The sequence below is a fragment of the Nomascus leucogenys genome, chromosome 8, assembly GCF_006542625.1.
Source record: "Nomascus leucogenys isolate Asia chromosome 8, Asia_NLE_v1, whole genome shotgun sequence".
Lineage (NCBI taxonomy): Eukaryota > Metazoa > Chordata > Mammalia > Primates > Hylobatidae > Nomascus > Nomascus leucogenys.
Window position 1 is genome coordinate 98,208,329 of NC_044388.1, and position 21,715 is coordinate 98,230,043.

Sequence of the window (21,715 nt, forward strand, 5' to 3'; positions counted from 1 at the left end):
GACATTTGGATTGTTTCCACTTTCTGTCTATTGTGAATAATGCTACTATGAACATTAGTGTACAAGTTGTTATGTGCACATATGTTTTCGTTTCTCTTGGGTTTCTCTTGGGTATATATCAGGAGTGAACTGCTAGGATGTTTAACATTTGAGGAACTGCCAAATTGTTTTTCAAAATGGCTGCACCATTTTACAGTCCCACCAAGAGTGTACGAGGGTTCCAATTTCTCCACATCCCTGCCAACATGTACTATCTGTCTTATTTATTATAGATAACCCAATAGGTATGAAGTGGTATTTCACTGTGGTTTTGATTTTCATTTCCCTAACAGCTAATGATGGCATATGACATTTTAATGCAGCTCTTAATATAACCCTCCCCTTTTTTTTTTAACTCCAGAGATATTTTGACAAAACCTAAGAAATCACCTATCAAAACTGGCTGGGTGCAGTGGCTCATGCCTGTAATCCCAACACTTTGGGAGGCCAAGGAGGGCGGATCATGAGGTCAAGGGATCGAGACCATCCTAGCTGACATGGTGAAACCCTGTCTCCACTAAAAATACAAAAAATTAGCCGGGCATGGTGGCGGGCGCCTGTGGTCCCAGCTACTCGGGAGGCTGAGGCAGGAGAATGGTGTGAACCCAGGAGGTAGAGGTTGCTGTGAGCTGAGATTGCACCACTGCACTCCAGTTTGGGCGACAGAGCAAGACTCCATCTCAAAAAAAAAAAAAAAGAAATCACCTATCAAAACTTTTGGCAATAAAACTGCCAAAGTATGTGAAATGCTTAAGCCCTACCTCTGGGTAGAAGATCAGGGATGACACAAGGAGTTAGAAGTAATGAGAAGGTCAAGGATGAGCCAGGCGCAGTGGCTCACATCTAGAATCCCAACACTTTGGGAGGCCGAGGTGGAAGGATCACTTGAGGCTAGGCGTTCACGACTAGCCTGGGCATCATAGTGAGACACCACCTCTTTTTATTTTAAAAATAAAAAAAGAAGGTCAAGGATAAAGAGAAAGCCAAGCATGTCTACTGAATACATTATTTGAAAATTAAAAAGAGTGAGTTTACATTGTGATATGGCTGTTTCAAATTAGGCATAATGGCCACAGCAAAATAGCCATATCAAAATGCCCTGCTTTGAACTATGCACTGATGATTAGAATTTAAGTATTTGGTGAAGACAGGACCCATAGGTTGGAGAAGATTCATTTGTTTCACTCTCTTCTCCAGTATTTGTCATTATATTCTTAAAAAGTAAGTATTTATAGGAACCCTCAGAGCTGAGCATAAATTGCTAAAACTATTTTGGAAAGCAATTTGGCCATATATTCCAAAAGCCTTAAAATGTATATTCCCTGTGGTCTAATTATTTCATTTTTGGAAAGTTATCTTAAGAAAATAATATGAAATATGCTGGGTGCAGTGACGCACACCTGTAATCCTAGCAATCTGGGAGGCTGAAGCCAGAGGATCGTTGAGGCCAAGAGTTCAAGACCAGCCTGGGCAACATATGGAGACCCCATCTCTACAAAAAAAATATATATATACAAAAACTAGCTGGACATGGGGGCGCACGCCTTTAGTCCTAGCTAGTTTGGAGCTGGGGTGGGAGGATCACTTGAGGCCAGGAGTTCAAGGGTGCAGTGAGCTATGTTCATGCCGCTGCACTCCAGCCTGGGTGACAGAGTGAAACCTTTTCTCTAAAGACCAAAAAAAAGAAAAGGAAAAGAATATGAAATATAGGAAGGAAGCACATTCCTGAATAATTTTTAATAGAGGGTTCAATCTAAACATTTAATACCAGGAAAATAAATAATGAAATACAACCCACTGAATGAAATATTTTGCAGCAATTAAAATGACATTGATAAAAAGTTGTATAGCAAGGAAAAATGTTTAAATTATAATGTGGGCATTAATGTTAATGATATAATAAAATTGTATCAGATTTGTAAAACAAAAAAATATATATGCCCAGAAGAAATACTGGAAAGAAATGCTTCAACGTGAAAGTAGTCATTCCATCTCAGTGGTAGGACTATAAATGTTTTAAAAATATTTTTTCCAAATTTTTAAGCAATGTACAAGGATTATTTATATAAGTGAGAAATGTGCTTTTTAAATAAAACCAACATCCAGGCTCAAAGCCCAGTCCTGCACTGAAGGACTTATGTAAACACTAACTTCTGATGGTCTTATTTCTAAAGAGGCCAGGAACTCACACTCTCTTCAGAGGAGCAATACAGTCCACTAGAACAAGACCTGGCCTACAAGCCAGGAGAGCCAGCCTCTAGATCTAAACTGTGTGTCTCTTAACACCTCTGAAGAGTGGGAGAGTTGAAAGAGAATAAACACTGATTGCATACTGACTTCACCATACATGTTACATATATGATTAACATGGAATAAACCCCCTAAGTACCATGATGCCCCATGTGACAGAACTAATATGTGGTGGGGATTCAAACCCAAATCTATAGATGCAGGGACATCTGTACAACAGAAATAACTAAATCTACCATACTTACTGCACAAAGTCAAAGTCATGTTAGATAAATCTATGTGAAAGTTTCATATAAAATATCCAGTTCCATGGACATGTAAAACTCTAAGGCTCTCCACACAATCTCTTAATTCACTAGGTATTTCATAGCATCTGGAGGTAGAATTATGTGTTTCTTCTGCCTTCTTGAGCTAACAAGTCAAAAGTAATTAAGGACTGTTTTTAGTGAATGAGAAGAAGAAATTTTTTAATTGTAATGTGGATCATGCAAGGCAAATGATTATTTGGTAGACATTTAAATAACCAACGGGGGAAATATTTACAATGCATATGAGATAAAAAGTAACCATAATATTTACAAGCCAATAAGAAAAAACATAAACAAAACAACCCAAAAGATAAAATGAACAAAAAATAAATTCAGTCATTTCACAGATGAAGCAAGACAAATGACAAATTAACTTATGCAAAATGTTTAACCTTGTTGACAATCAGAGAAATGTAAATTAAAAGAACACATTTTTACCCACCAGTCTGGCAAAGATACACAAGATGAATAGTATATAGTATTGGAGCAGATATGCAAAAACAGGCAGTCTCAAACCCCGCTGAGGGCAATTTGATAGTAACAATCAAAATATAAAGTACATATGCCCTTTCACCCAACAATTCCTAGGAATTTATTCTACAGAAGTATTTGCACAAATACACACTTAAAATGTCTGAAAAGGCCAGGTGCAGTGGCTCACACCTGTAATCCCAACACTTTGGGAGGCCAAGGGGGGCAGATTACTTGAGGTCAGGAGTTCAAGATCAGCTTAGCCAACATGGTGAAACCCCGTCTCTACTAAAAATACAAAACTTAGCTAGACATAGTGGCACACACCTGTAATCCCAGCTACTCTGGAGGCTGAGGCACGAGAATTGCTTGAACCTGGGAGGCGGAGGATGCAGTGAGCCAAAATAGTGCCATTGCACTCCAGCCTGGGTGACAGAGCGAGACTCTGTCTCAAAAAAAAAAAAAAAAAAGAGTCTGAAGAGTGATGTTTATTGCACCACTCTTTGTAATAGCAAAGAAAACACATAGAAACAACATCCATCAATAAATTGTGGTATATAAAATGGACGATTATGTTGTTAAAATGAAATGAATCTATATATACTAACAGAGAAAGATGTATATGAGGTACTGCTAAAACAGCAGTTGCCAAACACTATCTATATAGTATAACCGCAGCATTTTAAAAAATGAAATATCTGCTGGGTACAGTGGCTCACATCTGTAATCTCAGCACTTTGGGAGGCCAAGGCGGGAGAATCACTTGAGCCCAGGAGACTAGCTTGGGCAACATAGCACAATGCTGTCTCTACAAAAAAATATAAAAAATTAGCTGGGCATGGTGTGCACCTGTAGTCCCAGCTCCTGGGGGGCAAGGGTTGCTGAGGTGGGAGGATGGTTTGAGCCCAGGAGGTGGAGGTTGCAGTGAGCCGAGATTGCGCCACTACACTCCAGCCTGGGTGACAGAGCAAGATCCTCTCTAGAAAGAAAAAATAAAATATGTGCATATTTATATTTATATACAGCATATATTTGTATCTCTACATATGATATCATGGTGGTAATTAGCACAGTTTACCAAATAGCCTGATTCTCCTCTTTATACCCTCATGGTGGGACTGCGTATCCCTCATCCCTCTGAGGTTAGCTATGGCCATGTAACTTGCTTCAGCGAATCAAATGTGAGCCGAAGTGATGCATCACTTCCGGGTAGACGTTTTAAAAACCAGTGCAAATTCACCACCACATGCTCTTTCCCTCCCTCAGTGACTCATGGAAGCACGTGTCACAATGGGAGACCACGATCTCAATAACCAAGATGATGAGAGACCCCGGCTCCCCAACCCCACCAGCCCCCATTGAACCCATAGCATGGGCAAGAAATAAACTTTGGTTGTATTAAGCCACTGCTATTTTGTGGCTCTTACCATAGCACAATTTAGCCATCCTGATATGTACAAGAATAAGAAAAAAATCTGGGCCAGGCACGGTGGCTCATACCTGTAATTCCAGCACTTTGAGAGGCCAAGGAATGCAGATCACAAGGTCAGTAGTTCGAGACCAGCCTGGCTAACATGGTGAAACCCCATCTCTACTAAAAATACAAAAATTAGCCAGGTGTGGTGGCATGCACCTATAATCCCAGCTACTTGGGAGGCTGAGGCAGGAGAATTGCTTAAACCTGGGAGGCAGAGGTTTCAGTGAGCCAAGATTGCTTCACTGCACTCCAGCCTGGCTGACAGAGCAAGACTCTATCCTGAAAAAAAAAGAAAAAAGTCTGTAAAGATACATACCAAATTGGGATTCTGGTGTCACCTCTCAGAAGTGGAATTAGAGGGGAGGATGGAAAGGGAGGGGGATGGGGTAGGTGGTTTGTTTCAGTTTTTATTTTATATGCTTGGGAACAGTATAAATTTTTATAAGCATATATTATTTCTGGAATTGGAACAAAGTTATTTATACATAATCTAAGATGTCCAAAAAATGGTCCACTGTTGCTTTTTAAAATTCCAATAACCCACAGTTCTGACACAATGAGAAATAGAATCTCCCTATGAGTATAAAGAACAAAATAGGAAAACTGGCCTTCATCAGAGTTCTAGGCAGATGTACTGAGGAATTTATTTGAAAAGCAAAACCATACCCAGGGAAGACTACACAGGAGATAAACTGCCTATTCTTCCAGCTTCATTAAGGGTGTGAAGGTTTTATTCAGATGACAGAGAAGCATATGGGAGAGGGAAGGAAGCTGCCAGAAATGCCTGCTAGGACTTATAAAGCATTTATAAAAATTACTAGATAATGGTTCAGAAACACCCAGGGAAACAAACATGCATGCAAATGGCAGCGGCAGCAGCTGGCAAGGCACAATTTGATATGAGGAGGAAGGAGAGATGCAAGTCCTCCTGGAATAGAGAAACCTAATCGTTCTCCCCAGCAAAACAATAACCTCTGTAGAGGAATCTCAGGGACATGACTCAGCTTCAGAGGAGCAACCACAAGGAAAGGAGGGGTTCAAACCTAATTAGAGGATGGCAAGCTGATCTGCCTGTTCACACCATCCATTTTTCTGTTACAAAATTTAATTAAGATGTCATAGAGATTCACCAGAGGGAAAGTCAAACCAACATGTATTCTTACATTAAAGTGCCAGGCGCTTTTAAGATTTTCTGACTTTATCCTCACAACAACTAGCTAGTATTTTATACTCAGTCTTAGAGATGAGGTAAAGCAACTTGTCCGGGGACACAGAGCCACTGCATGACCCAGAAAATTTGTATCTTTTCCACACAGGTGGTGGGTACTTTCATGTAGAATAACATCTGTTTTCCCTGTGAAACCCAAAGTCAAGATACTGATGTCACTTAAACAGCTAAAACGAGTTTCCCGTGGTGAGGTACACAATTAACATACCAAAGTATGAGACAGGCCAGGCGTGGTGGCTCACGCCTGTAATCCCACCACTTTGGGAGGCTGAGGCGGGCAGATCATCTGAGGTCAGGAGTTCGAGACCAGCCTAGCCAACATGATGAAACCCCGTATCTACCAAAAATAGAAAAATTAGCTGGGCATGGTGGCAGGCGTCTGTAGTCCCAGCTACTCAGGAGGCTGAGGCAGGAGAATCGCTTGAACCCAGGAGGCAGAGGTTGCAGTGAGCTGAGATCTCACCGCTGCACTCCAACCTGGGCAACAGAGCAAGACTCCATTTCAAACAAACAAACAAACAACCAAACAAAAAACAAAGTATGACATAGGCACCAGGTCCAGAATGGAGACTTTAAAACATTCAATTAGACTCAGGAAACTTTAAAAGTATAATTGATTTAAAAAGAAAAAAACATGAAATCAGTGTTATTTTTTAACGTCTTAAACCTGGACTACATCAAATTGACATTCACCCAAAATGCAACTGTCCCTTACGCTGCAGCCATCTGTGAGTGGCTGTGTTATCTGCTGTATCCCCAAGATCCCAAATACAGCCTGGCACAAAGTAGATCTCAAAATATCTATTAGATGAGTCAAATTAGCTGGTCACACCTGCTCTGACTAACCGGTAACCTACATATATGGACAACATTTTATATTAAATTTTCCCCCGTTTAAGAAAAAATAGATCAAATAACCAAGCCTGTAATTACATGATAGAAAGAAAAGAATCAACACTAACTGAATACCTACAGTGTGCCAAGCATTGGGTTAAGTCAATTTACATACATTCCTTCATTTACTCTCACAAAAACTCTATGAGATTATAGATAGCACTAGCCCATTGCTACAGCTGAAGAAACTGAGTCTCAGAGAGGTTCTGTATTTAGTACAGAGTTTAGTCACACAAGCAATCAGAGGCAAGGATTTTAACCCACATCTGTCATATTTCAAAGCCCATGCCAACTACAAAATACAACACTTCCCCTTGAGAGAAGGCACTTAAACAGTGGTCGATTACTTTTACAATATGTTCAAGAACAGATTTAAATAAAAAATAAAATGCGCCATTAAATTTTTGCCTTAAACTTCTGCTGATACAAAACCAGAATCCAAAACACTACCAAAATTGTGGCACAATACACTGTATGTTTTATAACACAGAAAACAGCCTAACCATTACAGCACCTGCTTAAAAACACACAGACACGATTTTAATTTATAGGAGTTATAGAGCTTGAATGTGAGCCCCTTGAATTTATTGTCTTTTAAAGGATTGTTTAAGGAGTTGGTGTGGATTCATGAAGCTATTACCCGGATTGTATCGTTCAAATAACAGTGGTAGTGAATTGTGATTTTTATGTTATGACAAGTTTAACTTGCAAAGGAAAGATTCCAATAGATTAGACATTAAAATAATGTATCTGTGGAAGGAGAACATTTGATGGAGTAGGGCATACAATGTTTTTAAATATGGTGCTATTTTTTTTAAATGGGCAGTAAGTTGCAATGGTGATCATTGAAAATAGAAAGGGAGGAAAGATTAGACTACCCAATATTTCATTTTATACTCTACCTTCTTCCAGAAGGAATCCGAGACAGAAAGATTCAAATAGCAGGCTCACATTCCACAGAGGAGGAAGGCAACCCGGCTAGTCAAATGGCACAGGAATCGCATCTCCCCTGTGGGCAGCAGCAAGACAGGATTTGGAAGGCGCAGGCACCAAATGCTCCCTCTGCCAGGCAGGATATATTTCAGTACGTTTTATTTTAAGTCCTATTTGCATTATTGCTCTCCTGATTCTGACCGACTCCAAGGTCACTTGAGTTATGGGTCAAATGAGGAATGAGAAGGTTAAGAAGTGGAGAATCATAAAACACTTAAAAGTGGGTTTTTGAACCCTGACTTTCTCACTTACTTGCTGTGCCCACCTCAGTTTCTTCTATTGTTACTTGAGAATAGTAATGATGATAGTGATGATACTAGAATAACTTCTTACAGAATGGTTTTTAGCAAAGGATTAGCAAAGAAGAAGGTATATGATTGAAAACTGGCTACAAGCCCAGGCCCTGGATGGCTCTGCCACTGGTTATCTGTGTGGCCATGGGCTGGCCCTGTACCAGCCCCTCTCTAAGCCTCAGTTCCCTCATCTGTAAGTTGACGATGACAATGCAGTCTATTTTAGAGGGCTGTTGCAAGGATTAAATAAATAATGCATAGTAAATACTCAATACAATTTTTTTTTTTTTTTGAGACAGAGTCTCACTCTGTTACCCCAGCTGAAGTGCAGTGGTGCAATCTCAGCTCACTGCAACCTCCGCCTCCCGGGTTCAAGCAATTCTCGTGCCTCAGCCTCTCAATACAATTTTTCACGAGCATAAAACAGTACAATGCCTTGCACATAACCCCTATTTAATAAACAGTAACTAATATTATACCAGTTGTACGTAGGACAATATAGTAAGTGTATACTTGTTCTAAAGAAAGGCTGGATAAATTTCAGGGAACAATGCATGATTTGGAGTCTCTGAAACAAACACTTTATACTGTAGTAGATCTCGGGACAGGGGCTTATTCAAACTATCATCAACAAAGGTCCCGCTATGAAATCTCTCAGAGCCCTCATTCACATTAGCTGGTGGCCATGGCACCACTGTGCACATATACACAACCTACATCTCCAAGGAGGGCAGCTCACAACAAAAGTGGCATCTACTCTCCATGGTGTCTTTCCTCTGAGATGTTTTTTAATGAGGGTAGCAAAATGACAGAAGAATCTACGGGAGATGGGGAATCTTCACAGGATGGGAAGAAGACCATACAAATCCATAAACATTGAGCATCTGCGGTGAACCAGAAACCATGCCTTTCTTTCATGTTGTAACTTCAGTGGTGACTCTGTAAACATGATTTTGCTATTTGAGAGTAACTCCAGTCTTGTCTACAAGTTTACAGAGCTAACATCTGTGATTCTTCCCTTTCAGAAACAAATTTAACATTGTGGACACAGTTAAATTAGACCTGGCCAGAACGGGTATGACTGCAAACTGAATCATCTGAGGGCTGGCATGGTTCACTTGGGACTGAAGGAGAGTGGGTAAGGGAGGCTGGGTCTATATATGGCAAGCAATCTGTGATCAAATTCAGTCAGAAGCGCAAGCTTCTTGGCGTGACCTTCAACATGCTCTGTGATCTGGCTCCTTCTTCATCGCTCTCCACTCCCCCATATGCTCCCTAAGCTGCCATCATCCCATCCTGCATATAAAACCTGGTCCATACTACCTGCCTTGTTGTTCCCACTCTGTATAGAACGTCCTTGACTCACTCACCTCCCAGACCAAACTGTAACTGTCTGTTTGCATTTATTCCTCCCCCTACACCAGGAGCTCCTGGAGGGCAAGGAGTGTATCCTGTTCACATCTACATCTGCGACCTCCAGCCCAGTGTTTACCAACAGAGAGCATAGAATTGAAGCCTAGTTTCAAATGGAATGCATATTTCAAATGCTAGCTCTGTCCCTTACTAGCTATGTGGCCTCAGGTAAGTCAACCTCTGTGTACTTCAATTTTCTCATCTGTAGAATGGACACAATAAGGCACTTACTTTACTGAGTCGTTGGGAGAATCAAATAATTGTATATATGTAGAGCACTTAAAACAGCACCTGGAACAGAGTAAGAGCTATATAAAGATTTATTATCATGTCGTTGTTAAATATATGTGCAATAAAGAAAAGTGAAAAAGGAGCCGGGGTGGTGGCTCACACCTGTAATCCCAGCACTTTGAGAGGCCGAAGCAGGCAGATCACTTGAGGTCAGGAGTTCAAGACCAGACTGGCCATCATGGTGAAACCCCATCTCTATTAAAAATACAAAAATTAGCCAGGGATGGTGACACGTGCCCGTAATCTCAGCTACTCAGGAGGCTGAGGCAGGAGAACTGCTTGAACCTGGGAGGCAGAGGTTGCAGTGAGATTGCAGTGAGCCAAGATAGCACCACTGCACTCCAGCCTTGGTGACAGAACGACACCCTGTCTCAAAAAAAAAAAAAAAAAAGTGAAAAAAGGAAGAGAGATTGTGTGCCCTGCGGCTGAGCAAACTTCTGAATTCACATGCTGGCTCAGTCCTACCCTGTTAGAGTGGACAGTGATATATAGCTCCTCACTATGCACCCATAAAAGGAGACACAGCTTTCACTCTGGTTGGTGTTCATGACCTTATTTCTTACCTGGGTTACTCATCCACTCCCACCAAAGCCAGCCACCTCAGTACTCCCCAAACCCACAGCAACACAGTATGGCCTGCAAGAGATACTGTTGCTCATACCCTTGCACCATAGCCCCCAGTAGAAGTTCTTGCTCCTAAAACGTCAGCGCTGGGAGTTCAAGATGATCTCATCCAATATCACCTCATAACAGATGGGGAAAGGCAGGCATAGGAAAGGTCATGTGTTTGCACTTTGTTAGTACCAGGGATATATATATATGTTACTTTTCATGCAGTCAACTTTGTAGGAGGTACTAAGAATACTATAATCATAGTTTAAAGCAGGAAGGAACTTTAAAGTTTAGCTACTCTGGCACTTTTCAACCTCCACACTAGGGTGTCAAGATGTGATGTAAGCTCTGTTGCAAATATTCCATAATTCATTTGATGAATATTTATTGAGCACCTAGAATATGCTATGCATTAGGGACATAAGTCAGATACCACCCCTGCCCTCAGGACTTCATGCACTAATGAGGGTGACAGTAATAATCACAAGCCTAATAGTAGAGTCTTATTGTTGCAAGTGAATTATGTTTTTTTAATTTTCAGTATTTTTTTTAGAGACAGGGTCTTGCTCTGTCACCCAGGCTGGTGTGCAGTGGCACAATCATAGCTCACTGCATCCTTGAACTCCTGGACTCAAGTGATCCTCCCACCTCAGCCTCCCAAGTAGGTGGAATTACAGACATGACCCACCACACTCAGTGAATTATGTTTTAAAATATACTAGAATAAACATCTCCACCTATATGCCAATGTGCTCTCTGAGTGGGACTAAAAGGCAGGGTTGGAGGTGGAAGAAGTGTCTTGGAAAAAGCCTATCCTCTGGGGTTGACCAGTGCAACAGTCTCATGTAGATCAACATTACCATTATGCGGCTACTGAAGTAGAAAGACTGGAAACCACTGAACTAGCTCTGCCCACCCCTACTTTACAGATAAGCAAACTGAGGCCTCAAGGGTTTAACTGACTTGCCCTGATAAATGGAAGAACGTTAAAATTATGTTAATGGCTCACATAGCCTTCCTCCCCCAAACAGGTCCAAATCCCATCATATGGCACATGATCTGACCCCTGCTCATTTCTGTAGCCCCATCTCTCACCATTCCACCTCCCACGCTATGATCCAGCCATACTGAAAGTCCTGAAAGGGCCTCTGCTTGGCCCATACCACTCCTGCAACCAGGGATCCAAAGTCCATGCCCCTAAATAACTCCAGTTCATTTTCAGCACTCACGACCTAGCTCGGGTTTATCTCCTCCAGGAAGCCCTTCCTGGGTGCCCCTCCTCTACCTCCCGCAGCATTTCCACTTTCACACAGAAACACTCATCACGTAATGTATTCATTCATTCAACAAATATTTACTGAGCAACTTCTACGTGCCAAGTACCTGTGGGTACAGCAATAAACAAAACAAAGCCCCTGCCCTCATGGAGCTTACACTCTAGTGAGGGAAACAGACAATTAACAAGCAATACATAATATAATGCCTGGCGAAGTTTAGTACTATGGAAAAAAAATAAATACCAAGGGCTGGAGACTGATGGGGAAGGTATCATCTAAAGAAGTGACAAGAGTAAGCCATGCAAATAAATGAAAAGGGAGCATTTCAGGATGCAGCAGCAATGGCCCTGTAATGACCGCAATTATTCCTTTACTTGTGTTTTATTCCCTATTGAACTACGAAGTCCTTGGGGGCAAGGGTCACATCTTAAGTATGTTTGGTTCCCAGGGCCCAGCAAAGGACTTGACACCTCCAAAGTGGACATTTACAGAATGAGTGAACAAACCTGGGCTGGGATGTATTAGTCCATCTGGCCCCATCTCTCCTAGCAAACAAGATCTGGCCTGCTTCATGTCTCTCTCTCCCACAGGGAGAAGCTAAGTGGAGGCCCCACTTGGGCCAATCTGCTTAGCCTGACTCCATAGCCTGGTTTCATTTGCTGGATTTTCCCTTCATTAAGACCACGGCACTGACAAGTTGTCCAGTTGTACCTTTTCTAGCCCTCATATATCTGGCCTGGACCTGGGACCCTGCCTAGAAACCCAGATACTTTAGAACTGAGAGCCTGCCTTTGTTTTCCCCAAGTTTCCCCAGCATGAAAGTTCCCCTCTGAATCCCAAGCCCCAAGGCTGGGGGCCCAGACACTTGGAGTCAGACTTCCCCAATGGCTAACCCCTATCCACCTGGAAGTCGGTTCTGCCTGATCCTTGACTTCCCTCCAAACCAAATGCACTTTTTCCTATTGGGACATCAACCCTCTGACCACATCAGTCCTTTCTGTGGCCATCTCTCTGTATGTTCCAACCTAATGCAACCATTACCGAGCATCTACCATAGCCAAGGCACAGGGCTAAGAACCTGAGTCCTCTGTTACCTGCAGCAGATCCGTGTTACCACTGGCTGTGTCCACACTCAGCTATCCTCAATCAAACTCCTGACACTCCTGAAAGCACATTATATACCCTATATGCTGCAAATAAAGTCAAATGGCTTTATCCACTCAGCCAACTGCAACAGACACCTCTAGAGTCATTGGTGCTACATCCCATCCCCTGCCAGTCTAAAATGGGCTCGGGGATGATAACTCACGTCTTCATTCACCCTTTGATTCACCGCTTACTGACACCTGCTGTAAGCCAAGCCTGGAATATAAAATACAGTGCCTACACTGACGATGATGACAGTGGTAGTGCTGGTGGTGGTGATGGTGATGATGGTGGAAGAAGAGAGAAAGGAGAAGGTGGTAACATAAGTTACCATTTATTGCAGACTTGTGCTATAAAACACTAAGCAGTGAGTCTTCTAATGCTAACAAGATGATAAGTATAATTGGCCTCACCTTACAGAGAAGGTAATAGGCTGAAGAGGTGAAGCAACTTAATCAAGGTCACACAGCTAAGTTGCAGAGTGTAGTGAGACCCTAGGCCTGTCTGCCTCCAAAATAAAAACTATTCCTCTGCCCAAGAGTCACACAGCAAGTGCTAAACAAATATAACTTCAACGAAGAAGTGAGAGAGCGGGTCCGGGGCCCCAGGGGCTTACAAGCTGGTGGAAGAGACAGACGTACACATATCTACAAGCAGAGGCAAATGCTGATGGCTGAGACATATAAAGAGCTGCAGGGGAGGCAGACGAGTGAGTGGCTAACTTGACCCGGAAGGGTCTGAGGAACCCTCTTGGAGGAAGTGCTTTTGGGGGGGTAGGCCTTGAAGGATGAGCAGTTTGCGGCTGACAAGCAGGCCCGAGCGTGGTGCACCGCAGGAGCTCAGCCCTCGCCCGCTGACCTGACCTGGGCCGTGCCAAGACCTCTGAGGTCGTCCTGTCCACCCCACTGTGCCCACGCGGCCGGGCCGGGCCAGGCCTCACCTCCTTCCACTTGAGCTGGCGGATGCTGATCTTCAGGGCATCCAGGGAGGTCCTGGCCTTGGAGCTGTCCACGGTGACCGGCCGCTGGGAGCCGTTCTCGCCGGAACCGTGGCCCGAGCTCCGCTTGCAGCTTCGGCCCTTGCCCCGGGGCTTCCCGTGCGGGCAGAGGCCCTGCACCGGCTTCGGCTTGGACGGGGGCAGCGTGGGCGGCGGCCGCTGAAGGACCTGGGTGTCCCCCTCCTCAGCCGCGCTGGGCTGCGCCGGGGCCGGGGCCTTGGGCTGCTCCTCCCCTGCCTTGCACTCCGGTTCCCCGGCCGCGCCCGCGTCCACGCGGACCTGTTCCGCCACCATCTCCGCTGTGGCCTCGGCCTCAGCTTTGGCCGCCGCTTTGGCCACAGCCACCTCCTCCGCCTCCCACCGGGCCGCCAGCTCGCTCTCGGAGCTGCCCCGCCGCATGGCGCTCAGGGCCGGCTCCAGTGCCGGTGCCAGTGCCGTCGCCGCCGCCGCCGCCGCTCCGCCGCCCCAGCCCGCCACCAAACTGCCGCCGCTGCCGCCGCTGCCACGCGCTCCCCGCCCGAGCCCGTTGCCATGATCGCTCAGGCTCGGGTTGACAGCAGCAGTCGCCGCCTCGAGACGGGGTCCGGGAAGGGACAATCGCCGGCCGAGCCCCAGCGACCTCATAGGCAAGGCTGCCCACGTGACCCTGCCTGTCACAGAGGCAGCGGCGGCCATGTTGGAAGAGGGCAAAGAGCCGCCAGGACCCGCCCACCCCGCGGATGCGCTGGATCTCTGGGGCGCAGAACTCTGGGTGGCGAGGAGAAGCGGGAGGGCAGATTGAGCGCGCGTGGGGCTCGTGAGCCTGGGGACTGGGAGTAAAAACAACTACCTCAAGCAGGAGGCTCAGTCCCCGCCAACACTCGCTGGGATAACTCTCGATAGTACGGAGGAGGCGCCCCCCAATGGGACCCTCCTCAGTGCAATGGATGGGAACCTCCTCAGTGCGATGGATGTGACCAGCCCAGGCCCTAGGGGAGCAGAGAGTGTTCCACTGAAGAAACCCTCTGCTGGTCCTTTGAGCGCCCCCAGATAAGAGGGGAGGCACTTTTCCCTCTTCTCAGGGAGCTCCCGATGGGATGGGGAAGTCATGGGCATGGGTAACTCCCCTATAGATTCCCACTCGAGCTGAGGATATTAACGATTTTTTCTTTTTCTTTTCTTTTTTTTTTTTAGACAGGGTCTCGCTCTGTCTCCCAGGCTGGAGTGCAGTGGCGCGATCCCGGCTCACTGCAGCAGCCTCAACTTCCAGAGCTCAAGGGATCCTCCCACCCCAACCTCCCAAGTAGCTGAGACTACACGAATACACCACCACGCCCGGCTAAGTTTTGTGTTTCTCATAGAAACGTGGTTTCGCCGTGTTGCCCAGGCTGTTCTCAAACTCCTGACCTCAGGTGATCTGCCAGCCTCGGCCTCCCACAGTGCTAGGATTACAAACAGAACCACCGCGTCTCTTTTCTTTTCTTTTTTGTTTTTGTTTTTGTTTTGTTGTTGTTGTTGATGTTGTTACAGAGTTTCGCTCTTGTCGCCCAGGCTGGGATGCAATGGTGCTATCTCGGCTCATTGCAGCCTCCGCCTCCCGGGTTCAAGCAATTCTCCTGCCTCAGCCTCGTGAGTAGCTGGGTTGCAGGAGCCAGCCACCATGACCGGCTAATTTTTTGTATTTTTAGTATAGATGGGGTTTCACCATCTTGGCCAGGCTGGTCTCAAACTCCTGACCTCAGATGATCCACCTGCCTCAGCCTCCCAAAGCGCTGAGATTACAAGCATGAGCCACCACGTCCAGCCTGACTGCTTTTTCTTATATCACTTTTTTTGTTGTAGTAAAATATAACAAAACTTGCCATTTTAACCATTTTTAGTGTACGTTTTCAGTAGCATTCTGTATACTCACATTGTTGTGCAACCAGCACCACTATGGGTCTCCAGAACTCTTTTATCTTCCCAAACTGAAACTTTGTGTCTATGAAACGATAAGTCGGGATTCCCTTCTCTCCTAGTCCCTGGGAACCACTATTTCTACTTTCTGACTATAAATTTGACTATTCCTGGTTCCTCATATAAGTGGAATCATGCAGTATTTGTCTGGCTTATTTCATGTAGCATAATGTCCTCAAGGTTTCTCCATGTTGTAGCATGAGTCAGAATTTCACTCATTTTTAAGACTGAATAATATTTCGTCGTGTGCATACACCACCTCGTTTTTATCCATTCATCTGTCAATGGACATTTAGGTTGTTTCCACCTTTTGGCTATTGTGAAGAATGTCGGTTAACATTGATATACAAATACCTGTTTGAGCCCCTGCTTTCCGTTTTTGGGAGTTGCCATCATTTTAAAGCCAAACCAAGAAGAAAGCTCTCCCCTCCCACCTGAGGGAGCCACATTTGTTTTTTTAGGAAGTGGGGTTGAGAAGGTGTAACAGCACCCCAGACTGACCACAGCGGCCACGACTGCACACAGGGGAACTTTGCCTCGCTCGGCACTACAAGGTGAAAGAAACACAGAAGTTGTCAAGGAATGTGGCCCCTCTTCCTCTCTCATCTCTCCAGGTGTCTTGTTTCTTTGCTTTAGTCCAAGGGTTTCACTTGCTAAATAAACTGCCTTGAAATGTCCAAGTCATAAACTTAAGAGGTCCAAACCTCCTTTTTAGCAGCAGAGGGCGCTCGCATCTGTTCCCTTCATGACTTTGTTTCAGAGTTTCTGTTAAGTATGGTCGTCTGGTCACTTGCATGGGAGCAACCTGGGGTGTTTATTTAAAATGCAGGCCCCTGGACTCCACCCCTAGAGACTTTGATGCAGCACATCTGGGTGGACCTGGGAATCTGCATGTTAAATTAGCTCCTCCGCTGATTCTAAGGCAGCGGAGGCAAGAACCACTCATGGAGTCTGTTTCAAGTCCTCTGGAAATTCTTGGAGCTGTCCGTGGTACTAGTAAGAAGGCCTCATTGTCCCCCCATCTCTCTCCACCAACCTACCCCCCAAATCTTGTCCCTCCTCCTGGTGTCCCTGATCTCAGCAAGTGGCACCACCTTCATTCAGTCATCCATGCTTGAAATTTGCCAAGTCTTATCCCTCTCCCTGGCCCCCTAAAGCCAGTCTATCGCCAAGTCTTACAGGTTTTATATTGAGATCTCACTCTCTGGTCCAGGTGCGTTGTCCCACGCCTGTAATCCCAGCACTTTGGGAGGCCGAGATGGGCGAATCACTTGAGGCCAGGAGTTTGTGACCAGCCTGGCTAACATGGTGAAACCCCATCTCTACTAAAAATACAAAAAAGGCCGGGTGCAGTGGCTCACGCCTGTAATCCCAACACTTTGGGAGGCCGACGCGGGCAGATCACGAGGTCAGGAGATCGAGACCATCCTGGCTAACATGGTGAAACCCCGTCTGTACTAAAAAATACAAAAAATTAGCCGGGCATGGTGGCGGGCGCCTGTAGTCCCAGCTACTGGGGAGGCTGAGGCAGGAGAATGGCGTGAACACGGGAGGCGGAGCTTGCAGTGAGCCGCGACCACGCCACTGCACTCCAGCCTGGCCGACAGAGCAAGACTCTGTCTCAAAAAAAAAAAAATACAAAAAATTAGCTGGGCATGGTGGAGTGTGCCTGTAATCCCAGCTACTCAGGAGGCTGAGGCACAAAACTCATGAACCCAGGAGGCAGAGGCTGCAGTGAACTGAGATCACGCCACTGCCTGCCTAGGCAACAGAGTGAGGCTCCCCTGAGAGAGAGAGAGAGAGAGAGAGAGAGAGAGAGAAAGAGAGAGATCTCCTCTTTCCTCTCTTATCTATCTCTATCATCACTGTCCCAATTCAGGCTTCTGCTGTTAGCCTGCCTCCAGCTCCGCCATACACCCACCCATTCTCCACACCAGACCTGCCACTCTCCTGCTTAGAAACCTCCCCTGGTTTGTCACCATCTACAGATAAAGTCCAAGAACATTGATTGTCCTAAGAGGCCCTTCCTGATTACAGTTTCTGGAATCACCCCCCTCTCCCTGCCTCCATGCCTTTGTAAACACTGTTCCTTCTGTCTGGACGTCCCTTCCTTCATGTCTCTTCTTAGACAAACTTTTCCAAGTGCCCCAGGCAGAAATAGTTACTTTCTGTTCTCTTCTATTCACACTCATAATTCTCATCCACAACTCTCAACCCTGGTCTGTCTGTCACACTATGTAGAAATCATCTCAGCCTCCACCATCAGTCTGGGCAAGAACAAATCTTGTCTGATTCATTCCTTTATCCCCATCTCCTGGGTCTTGAACACAGTGGCCCTTGCTTTGTTCATGGGAGTATAAACGAAGCAGTATGGATGTATTAATGAATGAGTCATTTTCAGCCTCATGTGTCAAATCTGTAAGGACAATCCCATATAGATATATTCATTTTGGCTTCACATCCCGAGACCTCTTCTGCCTCAGGGCCTTTGCACATGCCCTTCCCCTTTGCCTTTCTTTAGATCTCTGGCTACTGCTCCTTCAGCATTCAGTGTAAGTGATACATCTGCCCAGATACCTCTGATCTCTTCATCTAAGTCAGACTTATTCAGATGAAATAATGATGCAAGAGAGGAAAATAGGAGGTATCATGAGGGAGTATATGATTAAGTGCCAATGAGGCAAAGAGTAAAAAATAACATTCATCCAGTAGCTCAAGAAATAGAGAATTTACTGTGAATTAGAAAGCCAGACCAAGCTTGCTATAAGAGAGAGACTATAAGCTGAGTCTTCGAGGTAGAGTAGGAATCAGGTCGATAGAAAGCTAGGTGGGGTGGTCATTGTAGTGCTATGGATAGGGCTGCTGCAGTCATGCAAGGGGTCTTGCAGGCATTGAAATCCAATGAGTACAAAGCCTCACCCATCAAGGCTTTGTCCATGGGATGGGGGTGCTTTTGCCCATTGGCTTAAAGACTCCCAGGGCTCATGGAGGCCCTGTACTGAGAGGGAAGATGAGGAAAAGGTGAAGCAAGATTTAAGAAGGGAATAGTCATCTACTTCTTCAAGAGGGCAGGGAGCAGACCAGACCGGTTGAAACACAAGCCTCGGAGGAAGGGAGAAAAGAAAGGAAACAAGGCCCACTTGAGCCCAGCTGTCAGGTCTTTGAATACCATGGCACTCTTGACTGCTCAGGAAATTCTAACACGTGTTAGTGGAAAATCCAAACCCGCACGAGACTCCTTCAAGAAAAGCTTCAGCTGTGTCTGCTAAGAAGCAAAAGCAGGTTAGATTTCAGGACTAGGATTACTTCCAAAAAATACACAAATGTGAAAATAAAGTTCTCCGGGAGTTCTCTCCTTTTCCTTCCCAGCACTCACTGTAGTTTACAGTTGGAGGATTACTTGTTTGTTTACTTGTTATAGTCTGTCTTGCCAGCCAGGGTCTGGGTGCCAGAATATAAACGGTGCGTTGTTCTTATTGACCACAATATCCCTGTGCCTAGTTCAGTGCCTGGCAGAGAGTAGGCATTCTGGAACTGTTTCTTGAATGAATGAAAGAAAAATTAGACTGCCCAGATATTCAACAATTAAAAAACGGTTAAGTGAATGATAGCAAACGCTCTCAATGACAGCTTCAACCGCTTAGGAAAATGTTGATGATGTAACGTTAAGGGAACTGGTGCAAGCATTGCAATTACAATGCTTAAAAAGTGCTCTGCGTAAACAGGCCCTGGAAGAATATAGAGACAAATGAGAACAGCTGTGGTGCTGGAGACACGCGATCTTGCTTAAAATTTTCCACTCAGTTTTGGCAAACCGTAACAACCTTGTGGCTCTTCATATCCTTGAACCCTGAAATCAATCTCATTTCTAGAGATTGCTGATAAGAGTCAGAAAGACAAAGCTTTAGGTAGTAATCTGTTACTGGTGAGTAACCTCTCTGCGACAGGCACTGTCCTAAGCATTTTGCATACATCATGTCATTTAATCTGTAAAACAGCTCTGGGATGGGTCCCATTGTTAATCACATTTTACAGATGGTGAAGGAAATTGCTACTACTCCGAGAAGAGAAGGCACTTGCCCAAGTCACAGCTAGTAAAGGCAAAGACAGGATTCAAACTCAGAGTGGTCTGACACCAGCACCAGCTCCCAACACCCACACTTATTCCCACACCAAGACTTTGTCCACAAAAATACTCAACATACATGTAAACATCAGCGAGTTTAGTCCTCAGCTCTGTGAAAATTATATGCAGGGAAAAACACTGGAGGCAAATATGCCAAAATAGTAATAGTGGTTATTCTGGGTGATGGAATTAAGGGTGACTTATTTTCTTCTTTATTCTTTTCTATAATTTCCACATTTTCTACAATGAGCACGCGTTGCTTTAATAACTGGAAAATCAATGTACTTTTAAATTAAAATTTTAACTTAGTTGTTATTTCTCAATGCTCAGAGTGTTCTTTCTCTAATAGAAGTCTGACCATGTCAGTCCTCTGTTTAAAACCCTCCTGGGAACCCCTGAAGCTATATGGGAGGGAGCTAGTTTTGTTTTTGTTTTTGAGACAGGGTCTCACCCTGTTGCCTAGGCTGGAGTGCAGTGGCACGATCTCCACTTACTGCAACCTCTGCCTTCTGGGTTCAAGCGATTCTCATGCCTCAGTCTCCCAAGTAGCTGGGACTACAGGCGCTCCCCACCACACGGGCTAATTTTTGTACTTTTAATAGAGACAGGGTTTCGCCATGTTGGCCAGGCTGGTCTCAAACTCCTGACCTCAAGTGATCCACCCATCTCGACCTCCCAGAGTGCTGGGATTACAGGCGTGAGACACTGCGACCAGCCGGGAAGGGGCTTGTTTTGACACTGACCTCACCATGTCTTTACCACTCCCATCCCATCCACATCCCAACACCTTGTCTCTTTCCCCCAGATGGACATGCTGTAAAATGGACTTGTATAGCTCTCAAAGTCAATTTAGTTTTTAAATTTTTAAACTGACGTTAACAGCTGTAAAAGCCCATTTTACAGCAAATCCATTTGTGGCGAAAGAGACAGGAGGAACAAATGGTCCAGGAGAGAGGAGTGTGGGCAACTTTTACCCCAGCTGGTTGTTTCTGCCTTGTTAGTATCAGAGCTCGCCACCAGGTGGCACCCGAGGTCCAGTTTTTAAGAAGGAGAAGGCTGAAGCGCCTCTGAATCGCGAGCTCCGCCTAGCTCAGCTTGCAAACACACACATTTTTGCACCTCTGGGCTTTTGCCACTATTGCTCTCTCTGCCGGATGCACCCTCCCTCACAGCTCACCTGACCCAATCCGCTCAGTTTATCCTTCAGGCCCAGCTACAAAATCTCCTTTTCTTAGGGTATGGCTGAGCCCCCGGGGGCACCCAGTTCCTGGAAGGGGGCGTGGCCGATCTTAATGAATGAGCAAAAGGCGTCATGTTCAGTTTCAGGTTAACTTTTTCTCTAATAGGTTGTTTCTTTCTTATTGTCAATAGTAGCCATTGTTCATGGAGCACATCTGTATGTCAAGCCTTGTTGTGTATTTGGGCATTTAATTGAGCATTATTTTCCCCACAGCACTGTTTAGCCTGGAGGCTGAGCATGAGTTCTGAAGCTGACAGCCTCGGTTCAAGTCTCATCTCTCCCACTTCCTGGCTGATTATACTTAGATAGGTTACCTGGCTCTTCTGTGATTCTTTCCTCACTGTGAAAAGGTGAAAATGATAGTACCCACCTCCCAGTGTTCCTGTTACTTTAAGGATTAGTTAGCCACCACATGGAAAAGCATTTAGAACAGAAATGGCTGGCATATACCAAACCCTCAAGTAACCTGTTGATCTCTGTTATGCCCCTGTGTCCCTCTTGGCTTTATAATTCTCTAGAAAGCAGTGCCATCCCCTCCTCTTGGATCTGCTTTTATGACCTCTCCACCCCGCTAGGCTGCCTTTCCTCATCCCCACAGACCAGGAGTTCCTGGAGGACTGGGCTGTGGTTGATTCAGTCCCCTGGGCCCCCAGCACAGGGCCCAGCACAGAGTAAATGGCACTTATGGAATTGGATTATGAATTATTTAGCTTGGGCATTGTTGC

At 45.1% G+C, this 21,715-nt stretch overlaps 1 protein-coding gene across 3 annotated transcripts in view; it reads right to left on the reverse strand.

Annotated features, from left to right (window-relative positions):
• Positions 1 to 14,552, reverse strand: part of TTLL11 (tubulin tyrosine ligase like 11) — a 288,007-nt gene extending 273,455 nt beyond the window's left edge. For 2 of the 3 annotated variants that reach the window (XM_030817757.1, XM_030817758.1), the window contains exon 1: positions 13,633 to 14,248. In XM_030817757.1, coding sequence (XP_030673617.1) covers positions 13,633 to 14,088 — 456 coding nt within the window. In that variant the 5' untranslated portion in view covers positions 14,089 to 14,248. Of the gene's footprint in view, positions 1 to 13,632 lie in introns of all 3 variants that reach the window. The other variant, XM_030817756.1, reaches the window with a different exon arrangement.
• Positions 14,553 to 21,715: the final 7,163 nt, after the last annotated feature.